Source organism: Eutrema salsugineum, unplaced genomic scaffold (genome assembly GCF_000478725.1).
Source record: "Eutrema salsugineum unplaced genomic scaffold, Eutsalg1_0 scaffold_7, whole genome shotgun sequence".
Taxonomy (NCBI): Eukaryota; Viridiplantae; Streptophyta; class Magnoliopsida; order Brassicales; family Brassicaceae; genus Eutrema; species Eutrema salsugineum.
The window spans coordinates 7,381,007-7,402,721 of record NW_006256486.1 but is presented as its reverse complement, the minus strand read 5'-3'; the positions used below and the strand labels follow the sequence as shown (position 1 = coordinate 7,402,721).

The following is a 21,715-nucleotide window of genomic DNA, read 5'->3' as shown; positions in this document are numbered from 1 at the left end:
GCATCAATGCGTTCCACCAACATTGCATCCGCATAATGTCCACAAATCGCCAGAAAATATTCAATTCTCCAAATATTATGTGTTGTGAGACTCAAAGCATCTTTTCTGTATTTAAAAAAACCACCTCCCGAGATTCTCTCGTATGAACTCCAAGAGAAATGATACAGGAAAACCGTGGGCTTTCTTAAGTGCAGAATTTATAGATTCTGCGATATTGCTAGTTTTAATATTGTATCTGTCTCCACAGAAATGAACTCAGGGCCAAAGATTCTCATCGGCTTCTTCCAAATACTCAGCAAGATCAGGCTTGATCTGTCGTAACTCCGCCATGTACCGGTTGTAATCGTAGAGGTTGTACGCATAAGCAACATGTTTGACCAAGTACATCAAGTGCTTCCCCTTAAATTTTGTTACTATGTAATGTTGTAGAGGATAATAACATATCACTCATTTTGTCCATGGGAAAACAGTTTCACATGCATTCTTAATAGAAGTATGCCTATCAGAAACTATCACCAAAGGATGACTATCTGAAACACATTCACGCAGTTTTTTTAAAAAACATTCTCATGAAGCATCATCTTCACCATCTACAATTCTAAAAGCCAAAGGAAATATCTGAAAATTATCATCTTGTGCGGTTGTCATAACAAAATACCTTCGTATTTTTCAGTTAGATGACATCCATCCACCACAATAACGCTTCTCATGTACTGAAAACCAGTTATCGATGCTCCAATGACCAGAAATAGGTATTTGAGTTTATTCTTTGAATCAACATGAAGAGCTGTTACAGTTCTATGATTGGCTTTTTGAAGTGCATGTAGGTAAGCTGGGAGACTCACATATCCATCTTCAGCTGTTCCCTTCACCAATTGTTGGGCATATATCAAAGATCTGTATGAAGTAGTATAATCCATCTTGATGCCAAATATATGCTTCATTGAATCATTGACATGTTGTGGTGTAAGTCCATCGATTATGCCCAAATGGCTTATAAATAGTCTGCCAATATACTTCGGAGTAGACTTTCCACGGTGAGCCATTCGCTTTTCTACTGAACATGTGTGGACTTTCACATACTTTATCACCCAAAACGTGGTTGCTTCATTCTTCACACTCGCTATAACTATCCAAGCACATCATGGCACCCGGAATTTAGCCAAAAGCAGAGGTTTGTAGACTCAGATGTTTTAAAAGCAAATTTTAACATGATCGCTAGCTGTCAATCGCAACTCTGACACTACAAGAAAAACATCATTTTACGACAGCCAAAATGGTCGTTATTTCGTCGTAATAGGGCTATTACGACGAACTACCGACGATTACGAAATCGTCGTAAACTCATCGTCGTAATAGACAAATCGTCGTAAAACCGTCGGTTTTGTTTCGTCGTAACATCGAGGGAAACGAAATCGTCGTAAATGCGTCGTACAGTTTACGAGGATTTTACATCGAATTGCGTCGACTTGGTCTTCGCTTGGACCGTCGTTAAGTGGTCGTTAATGGTCGACGTAAGATCGTCGTAAATGTACGACGCAAAAATCGTCGTAAATCAGTCGTAAAATATTTAATCATTTCGTCGTAAAATCGTCGTAAAGTGCGGACGTATAATCGTCGTATTTGTGGTCGTACATTTTGGTCGTAAATTCATCGTAATATTTACGACGAATGTACGACGGTTTTAAATAAAGATATTACGACGATTATACGACGTTTAATATAATTGAAAATTAAAAAAAAAATAATTCGAATTAAAATTTAAATTAAAAAAAGTTAATTTACAATTTAAAATTTATTAAAATTTCAAATTAAAATTAATTGTAATTTACAAAAAAACCCTACAGCTCTAAATCTAATTCTAAATCTATATCGTCGATCCCGTCACCGGCCTGCTCCCCATCATCCTGGACGTGTTCCTTGCCGGGTCTTCGGTTTGATGCTTCTGCCGGCGCCTGATCTCCGGCTCTAGGAGGCTCAACCCCGAGAGATCGAAACATCTCCTCGTCCGTCTGCACCGGCGGTTGCGTCCTAGTAGATGACCCGCCGGCAGACAATCCGACAACCCCATCAGCCCGCAGCTTGTCCAACTGCGCCATGAGCACCGGGTTGTCGGCTCCCATGATCTCGAAGAGACCGTAGAGCTGGTCGATCCTCGTCTCGTAACGGGTCCGCATCTGATCGATCTCCTGGCGGATAACCGGATCCGGGACCCGGACGTGACCAGTCGCCGTAGCTCTCGGGGTATCACGGATGGACTCCATCCCTAATACCCGCCCCTTTTTCTTTGGGGCAACCTACAAATATTTAAAAACATTATGATTAGAAATTCAATTTATAACTAAAGTTACATTAATTAAATATAGTAATTAAATTTACCTCTTCGAAAATCTGGTCCATCTCCGCCACCGTCAGCGCCGGGGTCGATTGGACCGAGCTACCTCCGGGAGACATTTGACGCACCTGCTGAGTCAGCTGCGTTTGTCGCTCCTCGATCGCCGCACAGGCGGCGTTGTAGATCTCCTCCGCCCAAGGATCCGTGAATTCGCCGTTCCGCTTCTTATGCGTCTCGGCGAAAACCTTTGTCATCGGAGGAAGTTCTCCTCCGTTATCTTCGACCTAAAAATCAAAATGAAAAAATTAGTATCGACAAATCAAGGTTAATTATTTGAAAACAAAAAATCAGTAATTTTAATTTACTTAGCATCATAAGACGTCTTCCGGCAAAAGGAATCTGGCCGGAAGTGTGCGGAACGTTCTTCCGATTTCCCGCATCGTCAGTAGCGTTCCTGAAAAATATTTTCATTAGAATATATTATAAGAATTAATAAAAACAAATAATGTAAATATTAATGGAATTAATTACTTACCTAGATCCGGAACACTTGGCGGCTGTAGTCTGGTTGTGCGGATCCAACCAGTACTGGACAAGGCCCCGCCAGACGGAATTGGCCATAGGCGCCGGCTTGGCCTTGTCGCCGTCAACCTCCCACTTCCGTTTCCAGTCGGAAACGATGTTGTTGAGTCGGAATTTGACCTTCTCCTTGAAAGCCATCTCCACACGTCCGTGTGTGGATGTTTCCCAATGCCAGTTTTGCTGGAAAAAAAAAAGTTAGTAATTATTGTAAAAAGTTAAAATTAAAAATTAAAATTAAACGAAATTATAAATTACTTACCGCAAAACACTTGAACCAAGTGTCAAGTGTGGCCTGATCCAGCTTCTTCCAGCTGGTATGGGGTTGTACGAAAAACCCCTTGATGATATCCGCAACGTTACGACCGACTGCATTGTCGGTCGTAAACCTAGTCAAATAAAAAGAGAAAAGTAAATTAATTTCAAATATATAAGAATAAATATTAATTAATTTAAAAATATTGTAGAAAAAAAATTACATACAAAAATGTTCCCGGGGCTCGATCCGGGTCGAGTTTGTTCATGGTCTCACGACCCGGCTGTGCCAGAAGATCTTGTACCGTAAACTAGGCATACGGTACAGGCGGGATCGGATCAGCTTCAGGATCGGCCGGTGCGAGAGCCGCTGGTTCGGCTGGTGGTGGTGGAGGCGGTGCCGGCTGCGGTACAACGACCAGTTGGGAAACCGTCCGTTGTGTTCCCGAGGACTCCGGGATGGCTGATCCGGTCGCCGAGGTAGACGGGGTCGAACCGTCAGAATCGACCAGCTGTCGGTAGTGAAATCTCTTAGCCCGAGGAGCCATATCAACAGAATCTACAAAATTTTTAAAAAATTTGTTACTAATTTTTCAAATATTTATTTAAATTTACAAAATCCAGGCCTATCTAAATTCCGAAACCTAAATCTAAATTTCGAACCTAAATCTAAATTCCAAACCTAAATCTAAAAGAATATGTAATGAACTTAATTTAAAAAAAAAAACTTACAAATATTGGCTGGGAGAGTAGGGAGAGAGGGAGAGGTTTAGGGTTTAGAGAGAGAAAGTTTTGTAGAGAGAGAGGGGAGAAGAGAGAAATGAGCGACGAAAGGGGGAAAACTCGCGTCCCTTATATAGATTTTGTGATCGTCGTAAAATCGTCGTAACTTTACGACGGTTTTACGACGATTTGGTTGTATAACAGTCGGTCCACTGCATGACACGACACCTGTCGTGATGTGATCGTCGTAAAATCGTCGTAACTTTACGACGGTTTTACGACGATTAAACCTAAAATCGTCGTAAAATCGTCGTAACGTCTAAACATTTATAACCTCGTACCTCGGATCAAGAGCCTATCCGGTGCAAACGGTACGACGGTTTTACGACGGTTTTGGGTATAATCGTCGTAAAATCGTCGTAAATTTACGATTATATTACGACGGTTTTACAATGTTTTTTAAAAAAGTGAGTAAACCCTAAATCTTATAAATGGGGTATTGCATAAATAACAATGCAAAGGTTATTGTATCCTAACATATAATAAAAGGTTTACAACTTTGCATGTATGATGGATTTATGACATGAGATAGTAAAAAATGAAATTCCGTAATCTAATATATAACCTAATATACAACTTTGCGACGATTTTACGACGATTCAGTTGTATAACAGTCGGTCCACTGCATGACATGACACGTGTCGTGATGGGAGTGTTTGACCGTTACGACGGTTTTACGACGGTTTTACGACGATTTTACCCAAAACCGTCGTAAAATCGTCGTAACGTCTAAACATTTATAACCTCGTACCTTGGATCAAGAGCCTATCCGGTGCAAACGTTACGATGGTTTAACGACGGTTTTAGGGAACTTAGTCGTAAAACCGTCGTAAAGTTACGATTATATTACGACGGTTTTACGAAGTTTTTTAAAAAAGTGATTAAACCCTAAATCTTATAAATGGGATATTGCATAAAAAACAATGCAAAGTTTATTGTATCCTAACATATAGCAAAAGGTTTACAACTTTGCATGTATGATGGATTTATGACATAAGATAGTAAATATTGAAATTCCGTAATCTAATATATAACCTTTCACTTAACATTTACGAAAACATGCATGAACTTGTAAATATGTATGTTTTTTTCAAATTTTTGATTTTGATCTGATTGATAGCATTTCATATAAAATAAGATAACCAATCAAAAACATTTGTGAAATACCTTACAACCAATAAGATATAAAAGATTCAAGTTCTTGGATTTCAACATTACGACGATTTTACGACGAAATAGTGTACTCGTCGTAAAGACGTCGTAATGCTTAAACCCTATTCATTCAGGGCTTAAAACCTAGACTTAGGGTTTATAACTTATAAAAACTGTCGTAAAATCGTCGTAAAATCGAATTTTTTTCCATTTAAAAAATTCAAACAAACTAAGTTACAAATTACATAATAACAAGCATTCACTAAATACAATGCATGAAACTCAATCAGATTCATCTTCCTCTATTACTTCATCACCATCACTGTCGTCATCCGCCAAATCGTCATCATCGGTTTCAGCAAACTCATCATCACCTTCTTCTTCTGTATCATCGGGAAGATCTTCAACTTGCCTGTTCCGAGGGTCTATTAAGAAAATCTCCTCATCAACATCTGGTTCAGACAGATCTACGCAAGTGTCCTGTTGAAGTGGAACATCCTCAACCCCTACAATCTTGCCCCTCGGAGCCACTTTAACTACAGCTAACCATGAAATTCCTGTTGATCGAACTCGAGGGTATGGCAGAAACGTTACCTGTTCTGCTTGAGAAGCTAATATAAATGGCTCAAACCTGTTGTACCGTCGTGATTTGTTCATGTCAATAACTCCAAACTTGTTTAGACGTACCCCTCTTCCAACAGTTGGATCAAACCAATCACATTTGAAGAGAACAGTTTTCAGCCTTAACAATCCAGGATACTCTACTTCAATTATTTCTTGCAGAACTCCATAAAAATCTATTTCACCACTCACACAAACTCCATAGTTAGTTGTCGCCCGCTTTGCACCGTGACGGTATGTGTGAAAAACATAGCCCCGAGTGAAATACATTGAGGCTGTAGTCATGGAACCATGTTGGAAATCATCCGGATCATTCGGGTCCACCTAATAAGAAAAAAATTCTGCTTTAATTTCTTGATTTGGATATATAGCAAATTAAAGTAGTCTTTTAATTAAAATTTTATACGTACTTGTCCTTTTAACCACTGGGCATAGTGTTGATCCTTACGATCATTGATTTCAGTTTCAAAAACCCCAGATATGCTTTCTTTAACCTCATCAACAAATGTGCTGAGAAAAACAACAAATAGTTATTAATACTGACAACTCATATAAAGATATTATTAATTAAAAAGTACCTTTCATACGATGACAACTCTTCACAATTTAACAGGATATACGTATGTGCACTGTGATAATCTTTTTCATTGGACCACCAAACTTCTTTTAGGTTTCCACTAAGACGTCTGATCGGCGAGAATATGTCAGGTACACCTTCAACGGCATATGTATGGCCAACTCCTCCATCATCATATCAACGAGTAGCTCTTTTGCGTGTTCGTACTTTCGGTGCAAAATAGTATGAAGTGAAGTGTGAAGTCTCTTGCGTCAAGCTTCCCGCCACAATTGAGCCTTCCACTTTAGCTAGGTTTTTGGCTTAACCTTTAAGATGCTTCATGAAACGCTCGAACGGATACATCCACCTGTACTGAACGGGTCCACCGAGCTCTGCTTCGTGTGGGAGATGAACAGGAAGATGTTCCATAACATCAAAAAATGATGGTGGGAAGATCTTTTCCAAATTGCACAACAAGATTGGAATATTCAATGCCAGTTGTGATATTACATCAACTGATAATGTTCGTGTACTAAGATCCCGAAAAAAAGCACCAATGCCTCCAATAGCTTCATGGACGTTTTTGGACAAGAGTTCATCAAATGCAAATGGAAATAATCGTTGCATAAACACATGGCAGTCATGGCTTTTCATCCCAGCAAACTTTACCCCCTTCTCAACAGATTTGGAAAGATTAGAGACATACCCATCAGGAAATTTAACGTCAGAAGAAACCCATCTGAACAATGCTGACTTTTGATCTGCACTCAACCGAAATACAGGAACTGGTGCTTTCCCGTTTCTCAGTAGATGCAACTCACTTCTGTTGCATAAATCAGGCAAGTCCAATCTTGACTTACCATTGTCTTTTGTTCTTCCCGCTACGTTCATAACTGTATGCATGATGTTATCAAAAAAGTTTTTTTTCAATGTGCATGACATCAAGATTGTGTCTGAGCAGATGATCTTTCCAATAAGGTAGTTGCCAAAAGATACTTTTCTTGTGCCAATTATGATGAACTCCATAATCTTCAGGCATATTTGCAGGAGTGTGCCAGTTTCCCCCACGCGTTACTGTTTCCTCTGCCCTCCAATAATCGATTTGCGCCTGTATATCAGCTCCTGTTAAATTAACGGGTGGAGGGACATGTACACTTTTGTTCTTCATAAATAACCTCTTGTTCCTCCTATATGGATGGTTATCCGGTAAAAACCTCCGGTGACAATCAAACCAACAAGTTTTTCTACCATGTTTTAGCTGAAACGCATCAGTTCGATGAAGACAATAAGGACAAGATAGCCTCCCATGTGTAGTCCATCCTGATAGCATACCATAAACGGGGAAATCGCTTATTGTCCACATAAGCATAGCCCGCATAGTAAAATTTTTCCTCGTAGAACAGTCATATGTACGAACGCCAGTATACCATAACTGATTCAACTCATGTATGAGTGGCTGCAGAAATACATCGAGAGCTCGCTTCGGATGATTTGGACCTGGAACCAAAATACTTAGGAAAAGAAATTCCCTTTGCATGCACAAATCTGGAGGAAGGTTCTAAGGAGTTAGGATTACTGGCCATAATAAATATTGTCTACCAGACATACCAAATGGACTAAAACCATCAGTGCACAGACCAAGATAGACATTCCGTTTGAACTTAGCAAAATCTGGGTATACCATATTGAAGTGTTTCCATGCCTTTGCATCTGATGGATGAACAACTTCTCCATCTACTTGTGTATGTTCTGCATGCCATCTCATTGATGCACCTGTCCTTTCAGATTGATAAAGCCGTTTTAACCTATCAGTTATAGGGAGATACCACATACGTTGGTACGGTATCCTTTTACGCCACCAGCTTGCGGCATGTATCTTGGTTTTTGGCAAAATCGACATTCCTCCAGCTGATTATCATCTTTCCAAAAAATCATACAGTTGTCAACACATACATCTATCATCTCAGAAGGTAGACCAAGACTAAAAATCAACTTCTGAATTTCATAGTATGTTCCCGCTGCCAAGTTATCCTCCGGTAGATACTCCTTCAGAAGATCAGCCCAATCATCCATGCAAACCTCAGCCAGGTTATGATCTGTTTTAATTGACATCATCCTAGCTGCCAACGATAATTTAGACAAGCCTTCTCTACATCTTTCGTAGATTGACTGATTAGCATTGTCTAACAAATCATAAAATCGTTTGGCATCTACATTAGGTTCCTCAACAGCATTATCAGTATGCGTTTCATGAAATGCATCAATCACCATTTCGTGCATCCTATCATGATCTACACTTTGATCATATTGATACCGATTAGGCTGATGACCATAATTCGATTCATCAATATCAACATGACTTTGATAATTACTACTACTACCAGCATTTCCATGAGTATTACTGCCATATCCTTCTCCATGTAGATACCAAACAAAATATTGCGGCATAAACCCTTTATTTACTAAATGCGTCCACACGGTTTTGGTTAGTGTATACCTCGTATTCTTGCATTTCAAACAAGGACAAAACATCTTCCCACTATCTTTCGTTCTCTCCATATTTGTAGTCTGAAAAATAAATATTTCTAACCCGTTCTTGAACTCTTCTGTCAACGCCCCATCTGAATCTTTACGCATATACATCCAACTTCTTAGCTCGTATATAGACATCTTGAAAATAAACTCAAAATACTATCTCTTTTTATTGATTAGACAATTGTGTCACGTCTAGCCACGTGAATGGAGTAAATTAACCTTATAATATTATTACTTCTTTTTTCAAAGTAATATAACTCTTAATTCGGGTTTCCAGCAATGGACAACCCAATATATAAGGATTTACAACATTATACTAAAATTTAAGAGACCTACAATGGGTCTCAAAGATGAAGATGCTCTTATGTTTGAATGATGATGTGTTGTGATTGAAAGAAGGAATGAAGATCTATTTATAGAAAAATTTCGGGCTTTACAACGCTTTTACGACGACATTTTACGACGAATTTACATTCAAAAATAATATTACGACGACTTTACGACGATTATGCGATAAAATCTTTCCCTTGCAATTGTTAGGTAAACATGTTTTAAATGTTTTTCACCTAACTTCTTTTTCGACGTAAAATCGTCGTAATATGTACATCGAAATGCAGTCGTCGTATATTCGTCGTAATTTTACATCGAATTTACGACGATTTTACATTTACTAGCAAATCTCTCGTTATCGATGTATAATCGTCGTAATTCGTCGTAAATTGTACGTCGAGTTTACGACGATTTTTTTATACGACGGTTTTAAAATTAGACGTAAGATCGTCGTACAATCGTTGTAAGCTTGCGACGATTTGAAAACCGTCGTAATGGACCGTTGGAAAACGATTGTTTTCTTGTAGTGTGATAACAGCTTCTCCTTGGTAGGGAAACTTTCTCTAACATATATATTGTCAGACCATGACATGGGCGTTCTTCCTGTTTCACCAGAACCGTTTCTGACATTATCAATACAGACTTCATCTTCATCATCATCTTCATCTTTCACTTTACTGTAGACACTATAATCTTCCCCGTCAGAGTAAGCTGCATCTTCTCCATCAGCTGGATCTTTAATATCTTCATTCGCATCAGAACTGGCTGCCTCGTCATCACTAGTATATTCATCATCTTCATCACATTCCTCACCTACATCTTCATTTGAGTCTTCCTGGTTCTCCTCAGTATCCATCTCCACTCGACTAGACAAACAAATACGTACCATATGCATTCTGCTTAACGCAATCAAGCTTGAAACTTATCTATCATTGGTTATATGCATTGGAGGTGTATATGGAGCCATAGTTTACAACATTGAATCCGGTAGTGAGTAGGATAACTCGACCAGCTCAGTCTTCTTGCCCAGATTATAATCATCTAGTGCCATTTCAGTAAGTTCCCCAAAGGTGCAACCATCCTTCAAAAAGAACATTCTTCCTCCTTTCCCACTATCCACCACAAAATGCCACAATTTCTCCTCTATCTTTCATTCTCCGTAAACAACAGCTATTTGAGCCATTCTCTGAAAAACATGCAGATAAACCATATTAGCAAACACATACACATACGAAGAAGAAATTTTCTAGCTATTAGACTTCATTCGCAGACAACATTCATAGACTGCAAATGAAGTCTACTTGTAAATCAAAAAAATTCGATTCTACAATAAATATCAACTTAAATCAAATGGAAATCATTGAGTAGTTCAATCACTTGCTAACAAGCATTGCAAAACCAAAAAAAATTAAAAAAAAAACGTTATAAATATATTAGAAAAGGGTTTTAAAAAATAAATACAACAAGTAGACTTCTCATACAGACTGCATGAGTAGACTGGAGAAGAAAACTATTTTTTCTAGTGGAAGTCTGCGAAAGAAGTCTATTTAAAAAAAATTATTTTTGCAATTGACCAAAACGTTGACTATATCATATTAAACTTCCAACAGAAAATGTTAGTTTTGCATTTGACCATGCCATTGACTTTTGGAGTATACTTCTTAAATGAGTAAATTTCTTTAATAATCTACTAATGAAATCTACTGGATTCAATAGAAGTCTACAAGATAAAATATGTTATTTTTGTAATTGATTCTTCCTGAAGTCTACTTCAATGTTCTGGTCAAACATAAAAGTAACGTTCATTTTTCGGGAAGACTCTGCTTTAAAAACATGAAATTTGTTTAACATAATTCTCAGTTCTTATAACATTTATAATTACAAAAAAAAAAAAAAAAAAAAAATCGATTGTGCTCCATATGGCATACTGAAATATCGATCAGATCAACCATATGAAGATTACAAAGATAAAAATGTAGAAAAGTAACTAAAATATTAGTTCTAGAAAGTTACCTTTCCTTGTTCATATATTATTTTCATATTAGTTTTGGTAGCTAAAAATATTAGTTCTTGATTGTTATATCTTAGGGTTATATAGTTTTACCATTCATCTCTTATGCAGAACCGTGCCCAGAGATATAAAGTCCGTAAGCAGTGTTAAAAAAAGATCCTTAATAATTATTTTATTAAAAATTTTAATTGATCACATTTATCCCATATTCATATAAAACCATTCTAATTTATATAAAAATTTAATAATTATCATTTTAAAAATATTTTTTAAAACCAGTAATAACAATCATCATTCTAAACAAATAAATAAAAAGTAACCAATCACAAATCAAACTAAATCTGATATAAAACAAAATTAAATGAAAAAAACTTAATAATGAGCAAATACCTTATGATTATGTGATTATTCAGTAAGAAGAAAAAAAAGTAAGAAATTTTCAAAATTCAAACAAAAGTAGAGAGTTGAAAAGATAATTTTATATAAAAAAGTTTAGTCTATTTAATTGTTTAGGATACTATGTATGTTGTTCTAATATTTATTATGTTGTTAAACTTTTTTTTTAAGTTTGTGTTTTCAAAACTAAATCTAGACTTTCTAATTTGTAATAACTAATAAATAATATTATAATTAAGATTAAATTGGACCTTCTAATTTTTTAAAAAAAACTGGGTCTATAGGTCAATGTTTCTTTTGTTTGCACATAGGCATGGCCTAACCGGGAAAGAAAAAAATATTATGCCTAGAAGGTCCCTATACCACTCTGCATGAGTTATAAGCATCCACTATACTAAAAAATGGGATGCCTTACGATGAGCGATAACCCTCTAGCCTTATCGTGCCCATCCTCAAATAGCACTTATTGGCTTAACAAAATTGGTTCTTTACTTAATCAACCAATGATGACTTCTCACCAAATAAAAGTTTCTGTTACAACAAGTTAAAAATCTGAAGAAAAAGACGTGTCATAGATTATACGTGCCATCGTATTAATAGCGGTCCCCCCCACTTACTTTAAACATTATGACGAAAAAAATATCAAATATAAAACAATGTTATCATATGAATTATACATTCATGATTCATTCCCTATATGGCTATATTTAGCAAGAAAGGACAACATCCATAGGTACACTTATAGAGATTATTTTAGTATAAAGTGGACAAAACACAACGATATTACAATTTATAACGTGTCACACTCTCATTGCTTAACTACCTTCTTATAATGCAAACTTGCCCTCAAACTCTTTCCTCCATCTCTGGAGTCTCACATTTTTGCTGAAGTTCTTGAAAACTAATCATACTTTTCACATTTTATAATGCCCCGATCCGACCCCACCCGTGAATATGCTTGGAATCAAAGCGAAGAAAACTGCTTGATCGGGTCAATTGTGCAAGATGAAGGCCACATTTACTCGTTAGCCGCGACGAATGATCTTCTCTTCACAGGATCGGACAGTAACCACATTAGGGTTTTGAAGAATTTAAACGAATTTAGCGAGCTTAAATCAAACAGCGGGTTGGTGAAAGCGATAGTGATATGTCGTGAAGAGAACAAGGTGTTTACGGGTCATCAAGACGGTAAGATCCGGGTTTGGAAAAGCTCGCACAAGAACCCGCGAGTGTACACACGCGCAGGGAGCTTACCGGCTTTAACAGACGTGTTGAAGAAGTCAGTGAAGCCGAGTAATTACGTGGAGGTGAGACGACGCCGTACGACGCTATGGATCAAACACTCCGACGCCGTATCGTGTTTGAGTCTCGTGGAAGATCAAGGGCTCTTGTACTCCGCTTCGTGGGATCGGACGGTTAAGGTTTGGCGGGTTCACGACTTGAAATGTTTAGAGTCTATTAGAGCTCATGACGACGCCGTGAACTCCGTCGTAGCCGCCGGTTCCGGCGAGGGTCTTGTGTTCACCGGTTCGGCTGATGGAACGGTTAAGGTTTGGAAAAGGGAGATTCGAGGGAAGCGAACCGCGCATAGTTTGGTTCAGACTTTGCTGAAGCAAGAATCTGCGGTTACGGCTTTGGTTACGAGCCACGTGGCGGTTTATAGTGGCTCGAGCGACGGTGCTGTGAATTTTTGGGAGATGGGAGAGAAGAAAATGTTGAAGCATTGTGGTGTTTTCAAGAAGCATAGGCTTGCTGTGCTCTGTCTCGCCGCCGCCGGAGAATTGGTGTTTAGTGGTGCGGCGGATAAGAAGATATGCGTGTGGAGGAGGGAAGGGAGGGTTCACACGTGTGTATCGGTTTTAACCGGTCATACCGGACCGGTTAAGTGTTTGGCGGTGGCTGAACCATCAGGAGGAGAGGAAGAGGACGGAGGAGATGGGAAGTTGGTTGTGTATAGTGGAAGTCTTGACAAGTCGGTCAAAGTCTGGAGGGTCCCACGTCATCAGATGTAGGGACTTCATGTTGGTTTCGATAGATTGGGATGTATGTGTAAGTAAATAAGAACCATAACCCAATCAAATGCTTAATTGATTGTAAGGAGTCCTTATTAAGGAAGTCATGTAGGGTTAAAATGATTATATTAGTAAATTAAAATATCATATGCATGTCCATGATTTGAGAGAGATTAATATTCAAATTTAGATATAAGTTAATAATTTTTTTTTTTTTGGTTAAGCTATTAAGTTACTAGCTATCAGATGGCTACTGAGAATCGACATTGTTAAAAACATTATTATTCAATAAGCAAAACTATAAGAAAAATAGTGCAAATTACTAACCCGCTAGACGGATAAACTTAGGTTATAGATTTTATTATTTTAGCGAAAACTTTAACGGCTGAGACTTTATCGAGCCATGACTCATGAGTAAATTTTTTCTAAACAAAAAGGTTGCGAGGGTTTTATAAAGTATAGATGTTAGAATTTTAACACTTTTAAATAAAAAAAGTCTGCTTGAATAAATTATCTCTTTAAAGACTTTAACTTTTATAAAAATCTTCACAATGTTAAAAAATTATTTGCTAACCATCCCTTTATTCCCTTAACTTCTTATAAATACGAGTTATATACGGATAAGTAGATTTGAGATATGAACCATAAGCTTGGTTGAATGAGTTAGAAAATTAATATCAAAACGCCAAAAAGTTCATTATACGTATTATAGAAATATCCTGTAAATGCGACAAATGTCAATTTAATTTTTATTATTTAAGGTAGATACTGACGAGAAATTCGGAAAAGCTACCTATCAATATTACAGTTATTTGAAAGTGATGGGTGGTTATAATCTCATTGTGACCGTCCATTATTTTTCTTTTTCTCTTTTTGAAATTTATTTCGCCAATGGTTTCTTTGAGCAATGTTTCTTTTTCTTTTTAGTGATTCCCTCGTGCAGAAAAGGAAACAAAGGTACGATCTACATGAGCTAGAAAATGTCAATGTTTTTACTCTATAAAGGTTGTAGGATCCACATAACTTGTTTGTGTTTCCTTCTTCTCAACGACCACTTCTTATTTAATCAGCTACCACCTAGCCATTGTTAGTGCCTATCTTCATTATTATTTTGATCATGCACACTCTTCTTATCACAAAATGAAAATTCTAAAATAACATCTATGCCCATACCTTCTCCAAACAAGGGGTATAGCCAAAGCTACCTCTCTTTATTTGATCCTATCTTGTAGCGGTTGATTATGAATATCACATTGCAAAGGTTAAACCGGCCGGACCATTGGATGAGGTGAAGGTTTGGTTAAAGAATCAGAACTGGATCAGCTGAAGTTGGTTAAGACTTAAGAGAATTACTTCATTATATAGTCTCTATGTCTCTGTTATACATATATAAAAAGTTGGCATATATAAAAAGTTGGCTCATCTCCTCTTGATATATATAAATATACAACAATCTTCTCTCCATCTTGTTATGACAAAATATCCATATATCTTGACATAGCAAATATATATATGTACTCCATGTTTTTACATATTTAGTAGATACATTTAGGTAAAATGACTTGTGCTTAGTATGGTTTGACGAAATATATGTACTATCCATTTTGATTTTTTCGCTCTAATTTGATCCAAAATTTTTTGAGATATGTAATCTTATAGCAAATTAAAGCAATAAACTGAAACAGAATTGTTAAGAATTGTATTTTTATGAAACTTGCATACATTTTTTGGCATTGTTTTTATATTACTAAATCAAAAGAAAATTAAATAAATATATCTATTAACTAACATCTTTTTTCAAAAACAAATCTATATAATTATTTGTGTAGTGATTTGCTTATGTGTCACGCTCACAACGATTTTCACAGCATTTTGCTTACGTATCGGCTCCAGAATAATTTTCGGTCATAAAAAGATTGTTTAACCCTATTTTGCAATTACATGTCATTTTTTATTGGTTCTTATCTGATGATGTGAAAAAAAAATATAAAACAAACTGGTCTAAATTATTATGGTTTAGTGTTTAATTTCATAGTCAATCAAACCATTTCTAAAATTATATATAACCAAAATTTTAAAAACATTTAACAAAAACTTTTTTATAAAAAAAAATAGAATATATATCTCTTAGTGTTTATCATGTCTTATGTTTCTGAAATTTTTAAAAAAATATCTAACAAAAATGTTAAAAGAAACAAAAAAATAGAAACTATTTAAAAAGTAATGGAATATCGTTTCAAAACAAAAAATTCTAAAATTAAAAAAAAACCTAACAAAAAAGTTTTTTTTAAAAAGAATATATATATATATATATATATATATATATATATAACTAATAGAATGACGGTATTTTTGCTGTTTAAAACACATAAAACAGTGATCAAAATCGAATAAGTTCATACGATACTTCAAAAAATTACGTTTAAAATACATAGAACAGTGATCAAAAAATCTCAAAACTTTTTAAACTAAATTATTTGGATACTATTATGTTTTTATTTACTCTATTTTATTCTATATTGTTTTCACGATCATATTTTCCAACACTAAAATACAAGGAAATTTAACAAATAAATATATTCAAAAATAAAAAACAAATGAATCCAAACTACTATTAAATTTTCAAATAATCAAATATATTCAAGAGTGCACTGTTAACTAATTCATATTTTATTTTCGATATACAATAGAAAAGTACAGTATAATCTAATCTATTAAATATATACGCCTCGAGAATGCAGTTTATAGTGGGAGTTGATAATTTAATTAAGAGAAGATAAAACCCAGTCCAAAATTTATACACGAATCTTTTCCTTTTTTCCATAAGTAAATCAGGATTTTGTTAATTTCCTTAAGAAAATAAGGAAAGCAAATTGAGGACCAGAGTTTTATATTAACAATTACACAGACGCAAAAACCACCAAACTAAATCTATAACAAACAAAAAAAAAAACTGTTGCAAAAACCCTAAAACCCCGATCGAGATTCTCTTCGACAATGGCGAATACTTGTAGAATCAGCTTCAAGATAATCTGCATCATGATCCTCTTGCTCTTCACCAATCACTCTGCTCTTTCTTCTTCTGCACGAATCCGTCTTGACCGTGTTCACGAGAACGTCCAGAAGCAACAACTCCATCGTTTGACTTTTGATGAGGTTGAGATAGCTGATAGGGCACGTCTTGATATCTTGTAATAAATTAAAAACAGATAACTCAACCCTCCCAAAAATTTCACAAAGAGTGTCGTTTTAAGGTTTTATTTTTGTTTCACAAATAGTGTTGTTTTATATTTTCAATGCAAAATTTTAAACAATATTCCAGTTTTAACCCTATTAATTTAATGTATTTATTAGATAAAAACAAGTTATTTAATGTATTAATAAAGAATAAAATTGTATTTTTAATAATTTTCTTAATATATGTGAAAAATGTCAGAATGAGTTAGCATCGGTTTGGTTGCTATCAATTTCTCAAGAGATTTGGATTTGTGAGTTTCAGTGTGCTGATTAAGTAATTGCGTCTGCTCCATTTCCAAAGTCATCGAAAATGAAAGTGGAGCAACCAATAATATATATATATATATATATATATATATATATATATATATATATATATATAAAGAGAAGTCATTTAGACCGTCGTCTTTGGTTCTCTATATATTCAACCTTCGATCATTTACCTGAACAAATCAATGTTGTGTTATAGTTATGGCAACTCAAAGCAACAAAGAACGTTTCTGGGGTGGACTTGCAAAAGCCTAGGAAGAGCAATGGCAAGTTGACGTACGGCTCAAGGCAGGGGACAGTGATGAGGGTTCAGCTATCTCCGCCCACAAACTAATTCTGGTTTTCTTTCTTCTTCTTCTTTCTTTTAGATTCTCTCTTATTGATCATGATGCAGCTACATCTATTGATACAGTGACGTAAAGGGCACGCATCTAATTTATCATTTAGGTTTCTAATTGTTTCGGCTTTATGTTCAGGCCATGTTAATCCTTTGGTTTTGCGCATTCGGGTTACTGTTCGGGTTATTCTCTTCTAAAGTCGATTGTGATCTATAGATGAGAATCCTATATAAGGTTTTGTCTTTCTTCTTTGAATATTCAGCTTTTGACTAATAAGAAAACAGAGTTTATACCCAACCCTAGAATTGGATCTCTTTGATATCGTATCTTAGGAATTCCTACGCTGCACCAGATCATCAGCATCAGGAACGAACTCTAGAAATGCTGAAATAATAATGATTACTGAGTGGCCCTTACGTGAATTGTTTTCTTTTCTTGGTTTGATGAAGTTTTCTTAACATATGTGTTTGGATTTATAGGGATCAAGATCAGAGGTTCTTAAGAAGATGTTGGAATCAGATGAGGTCAAGACTTTGTCTAACCAGGTGGAGACGGTCATACTCTCAGAGATGAAACAAGAAGAGTTAGTAGCTTTTGTTGAGTTTATGTACAGTGATGGCTCTTTGCTTTCGGAGAAAGTGAAGCAACACGTTCGATCACTCTATCTTGTGGCAGACCAATACGAGATTCTGCATCTACGGGACCTATGCAGAGATGAGCTTATATCTTCTCTAAATTCGTTGAATGCTCTTGAGCTCCTTGAGCTCGCCCAAACCCCTTTTGACAAAGTTCTCAACGACGCAGCCTTCAACTTCATCAAAATGAATTTAAGTACGATTGTTAGCTCTGATGAATTCAAGTTGTTCGTCACCAATAACCCAAAGCTTGCCGTGGACATAATGAATGCTTCTCTTTCGCGGGTAAGCATCAATGAACCATCCAAGACCAGAATTGAAAACAGAGTTGTAGTACAGGCCAATGTCGATGAGGAGGTGGTACATGTCAATGAAAATTTCAATGTCGACGAGGAGGTGGTACATGTCAATGACAATGTCAATGTTGATGAGGAGGTGGCGGTGAGAAAATCAACACGACCAAGAAAGCCAAATAGAAAGTATTTTGATTACTGAAGTCATGTGACTTCTCTCTTTTCAGTTATTTGCTTGTTCAAATAAGAGAACGAGTCTTTATATCAATGAGAAAATTAATAATCGCAGGATCTTTGATCCTTTAAACTCTTATAAAACAATAGTCACTGGTCTAAAATAGTTATTTTCAAGAGTCTTTTGGGGAGCTTAAACTTGAACAAAACTAGACTCAACTAAATGAATATGATAACGGATACAGTTACTTGATATTATTATTGTTTCCAAGTTTTTCTTTCTTTCCGTTGGTGTATTTTGGGTATCTACTTACAAATTTGAAACCTTATGGCACACACCCCAACGAGGAAGAAAATTGCTTAAATTTTCCCGAGATGCAATGAGGACTATATACAGTTATAAGAACAGTTTAATTAGTTTTTAGTCCATAAAGGCAAGAAGCGTAGGAGAAAATAACTACATAATCAACCATAGGACAAATGCCCAGAATGCTCCTCACTCTTTGAATTTTATTCTATAATACTCTTCCCAGTAATATTAATTTATTTTTTATTTTTTTTTTAATTCAAAAGTTTAATGTAATGTCTAAAAAACAAATAGAGTTTTCGTAATTACAGATCCAACCAGTAAATGGATCGGGTACTGGGCTTTTTGATGGGTTTGGGTTGGATCCAAATAATTTGTGTAATTGTTTTTTTTTTGCTGCGTCTCTTTTTGAAATCAAAGAAATTAAAAAAAAAACGAGAGAAGAGAGGAGAAGAGGAAGGATGAAGAACCCTAAATCGGTCCAAATTGGAATCGGACATTTCGAAGAAACCTCAATTGTAAGACTTCAGAACTCGATTGACAGCGAATCATCCCCTACATCACTTGATCGGATGGCTCAGACGAAGACAACCTCCGCAAATCCTCCAACCTCTGCAAAACCTACATGTTTGGGTAAAGGATGTCCACCGACCCTAAGCGAGTTACAGAAACTGGTGAAAAGTCGGCAAGAGAAAGTGAAAGCCGGCAACGATGATGACGATACAAATGTGGAGGTATGTTTCATCCATATGGATTATTGTGTTCATTAAGTAAAACTGGACAAACTATGTAAAACTGGAGTAACTAAGTAAAACTGGAGCAACTAAACGAAATTGGTACAACTAATGTAGGTGAACGCCGAGGAAAAAGAGAAGAAAGAGATTCCGAAAGACCAAGAGGAGGAGGGAGGCAGAAAAAAGAAGGATGAAGTAAAAGACCAAGAGGAGGAGAATCCGAAAGAGCAAGAGGAGGAGGAAGAAAAGGAACAAGAGGACGGGGAAGAATCAGACCACGAGGACGAGATAGAAAAGGACCAAGAGGAGGAGAAAGAAAAGGAACAAGAGGAGGAGAAAGAAAAGGAACAAGAGGAGGAGGAAGGTGAGGAACATGAGGAGACAGAAGATGATGATGAACAGGAGGCATAAGACGATGATGAACAGGAGGCAGAAGACGATGATGAACAGGAGGCAGAAGACGATGATGAACAGGAGGCGGAAGAAGATGTAGACTATCGAAGCGAAGCTATACCACCAAAGAAGTTGTGCTTTGAACCCGGTATGTTTAATATTAACATCAAGCTGTCAGGAAGATGCTATATTGAGAAGGTTGTGAAAACGTTAGAAAATGTGCTAGATGATAGAGAATTGAAATAGTTCAAAACGCACCCTCAGTTCAAGCACTTCTTCCACATTTACTTGGAAGAAAATCATAAATCACAGGGGATGTGGATGCTTATGCTGCGTATGGTGCCATCAAGCAAGATGAAGGAATGCTGGTTTGTAGTAAATGGGGTGCCCATCCGGTATTCTTTGAGAGAGTTGGGTCTTATTTCTGGATTGAACTGTCGAAGCTATCCTAAGAACTACGAAAGTTTAGGTGGTGACAGTAGTAAGTTTGTTGCAAAGTATTTTGGTGAAGGGAAGAAGAAAGTAACACTGAAGGATGTAGATGAGAAGATGGAGTCAATGAAATCAAGTAAAGTGAGAGGTTGGATGAATATTGATGTCCTTTACTTCTTAGCCAACATAATTGTTGGGAAGACGAAAACAGGTAATACTACTGCAGGTGTAGAGCCTTTCTTTTTGAGAGCGGCTAGTGATTTAGATTTGTGTAAAACATTTTCGTGGGGACGATTTGCATTTAATCAGAATATGAAGGACATTCACAATAAAGTGAAGAATTTAAATGAGAATGTGCCTGAAGGTGCGAACAAAGTGTTTCCTACTTTCATCATTCCTATGGAGGTAAATAAGAATAACTGTCATAATGTGTTGTCTGATTCTTCGTATGTATGTTCCTTTTAATTTTGTGTACTAATTCATGTTGTGTAATGCGTAGCTACTAGCTTATGAGGCAATTCCAGCCCTTGGTAGACATTTTAGAGAAGCTAATGTAGAAGCCGAGGATAGCTGTCCAAGGATGTGCAAGAGCAGGTTCAAGAAAGGAGATTTGAAAGGTTTTGCACTTTCGGAAATAAATTCTCAACTTGGTGCAACAAAGGTTAGAACTCAAATCTTAGCAAATAATTGAGTATATTATCCATTGCTAGGATCAACCTGAATGATTTTTTTGGTTTTAAAAGGATATTCATAGTGTGTTGGCTCCATCGAATGATGAGAAGCAACTACTGGCTCTCATCATGGACGATGAGGATATAGACCAAGATGTAGCGGATTATGTTGTTGATGGTTGGAAATCGATTTTGCTGGAGGAGAAAGGTGAGATATTCTTTCAGGAAATGTTCAAAAAAATATGTCAATAGCTGAAAGAACTAAGGGAAAAAAGCATCGGGTCCTAAAACACCAGCTTGTAAAACCGTATCAGCTCGTAAAACCGCATCGACTCCTACAACTACAATTGATGTAGAGAAACTGATGGCAGACTTAGAAGGCTTGACGAAAACAGTGGAAGATGGATTTAAGGAAATGAGAAATAAGTCAGCTGATCATGACAAAAGAATCAAAAAGATGGAGCTGTATGTGGGTGAAGAGAAGAACAAAAATCAAGAAGACGAAGAGAATCGTCTTAACTTCTTTGATGCAGATTACCATGGTGGTGGTGAGGAGGCAAATGATGGCGCTGGTTGTTCTGGGAAGAAGCAAACAGAAGGAGAGAATGTGGAAGAGAATGTGGAGAAGGATAAAGAAGAGAAAGAGGAAGGAGCTGATGTGGAGAA

The 21,715-nt window shown here is 36.4% G+C and overlaps 3 protein-coding genes across 3 annotated transcripts; 2 read left to right on the top strand and 1 right to left on the bottom strand.

Moving 5' to 3' along the window:
- Positions 1-3,480: 3,480 nt before the first annotated feature.
- LOC112083032 (uncharacterized protein DDB_G0284459-like) lies at positions 3,481-10,002 on the bottom strand. The gene is made up of 2 exons (XM_024150756.1): positions 9,658-10,002; positions 3,481-3,681 (listed from the first exon to the last, which is right to left on the bottom strand). The coding sequence occupies exons 1-2, from the start codon at positions 10,000-10,002 to the stop codon at positions 3,481-3,483; spliced, it is 546 nt and encodes a 181-aa protein (XP_024006524.1).
- Positions 10,003-12,421: 2,419 nt separating this feature from the next.
- LOC18010544 (protein JINGUBANG) lies at positions 12,422-13,729 on the top strand. Its single transcript, XM_006393494.2, has one exon. The coding sequence runs from the start codon at positions 12,480-12,482 to the stop codon at positions 13,563-13,565; it is 1,086 nt and encodes a 361-aa protein (XP_006393556.1). The 5' UTR covers positions 12,422-12,479; the 3' UTR covers positions 13,566-13,729.
- A 3,544-nt stretch (positions 13,730-17,273) lies between these two features.
- On the top strand, positions 17,274-18,540 carry LOC18010547 (putative BTB/POZ domain-containing protein At2g05330). The gene is given in 3 exon segments (XM_024150755.1): positions 17,274-17,309; positions 17,311-17,379; positions 17,890-18,540. Coding segments are annotated over 3 exon segments (756 nt in total).
- Positions 18,541-21,715: the final 3,175 nt, after the last annotated feature.

Bases quoted from the DNA above. Each gene is read 5' to 3' on its own strand.
- LOC112083032 (XM_024150756.1), bottom strand. From the start codon at position 10,002: ATGGATACTGAGGAGAACCAGGAAGACTCAAATGAAGATGTAGGTGAG. The intron at 3,682-9,657 runs GTTTTCCAACGG...CACTACCGACAG, and splicing joins CACACTACAAGAAAACAATC to CTGGTCGATTCTGACGGTTC.
- LOC18010544 (XM_006393494.2), top strand. From the start codon at position 12,480: ATGCCCCGATCCGACCCCACCCGTGAATATGCTTGGAATCAAAGCGAA.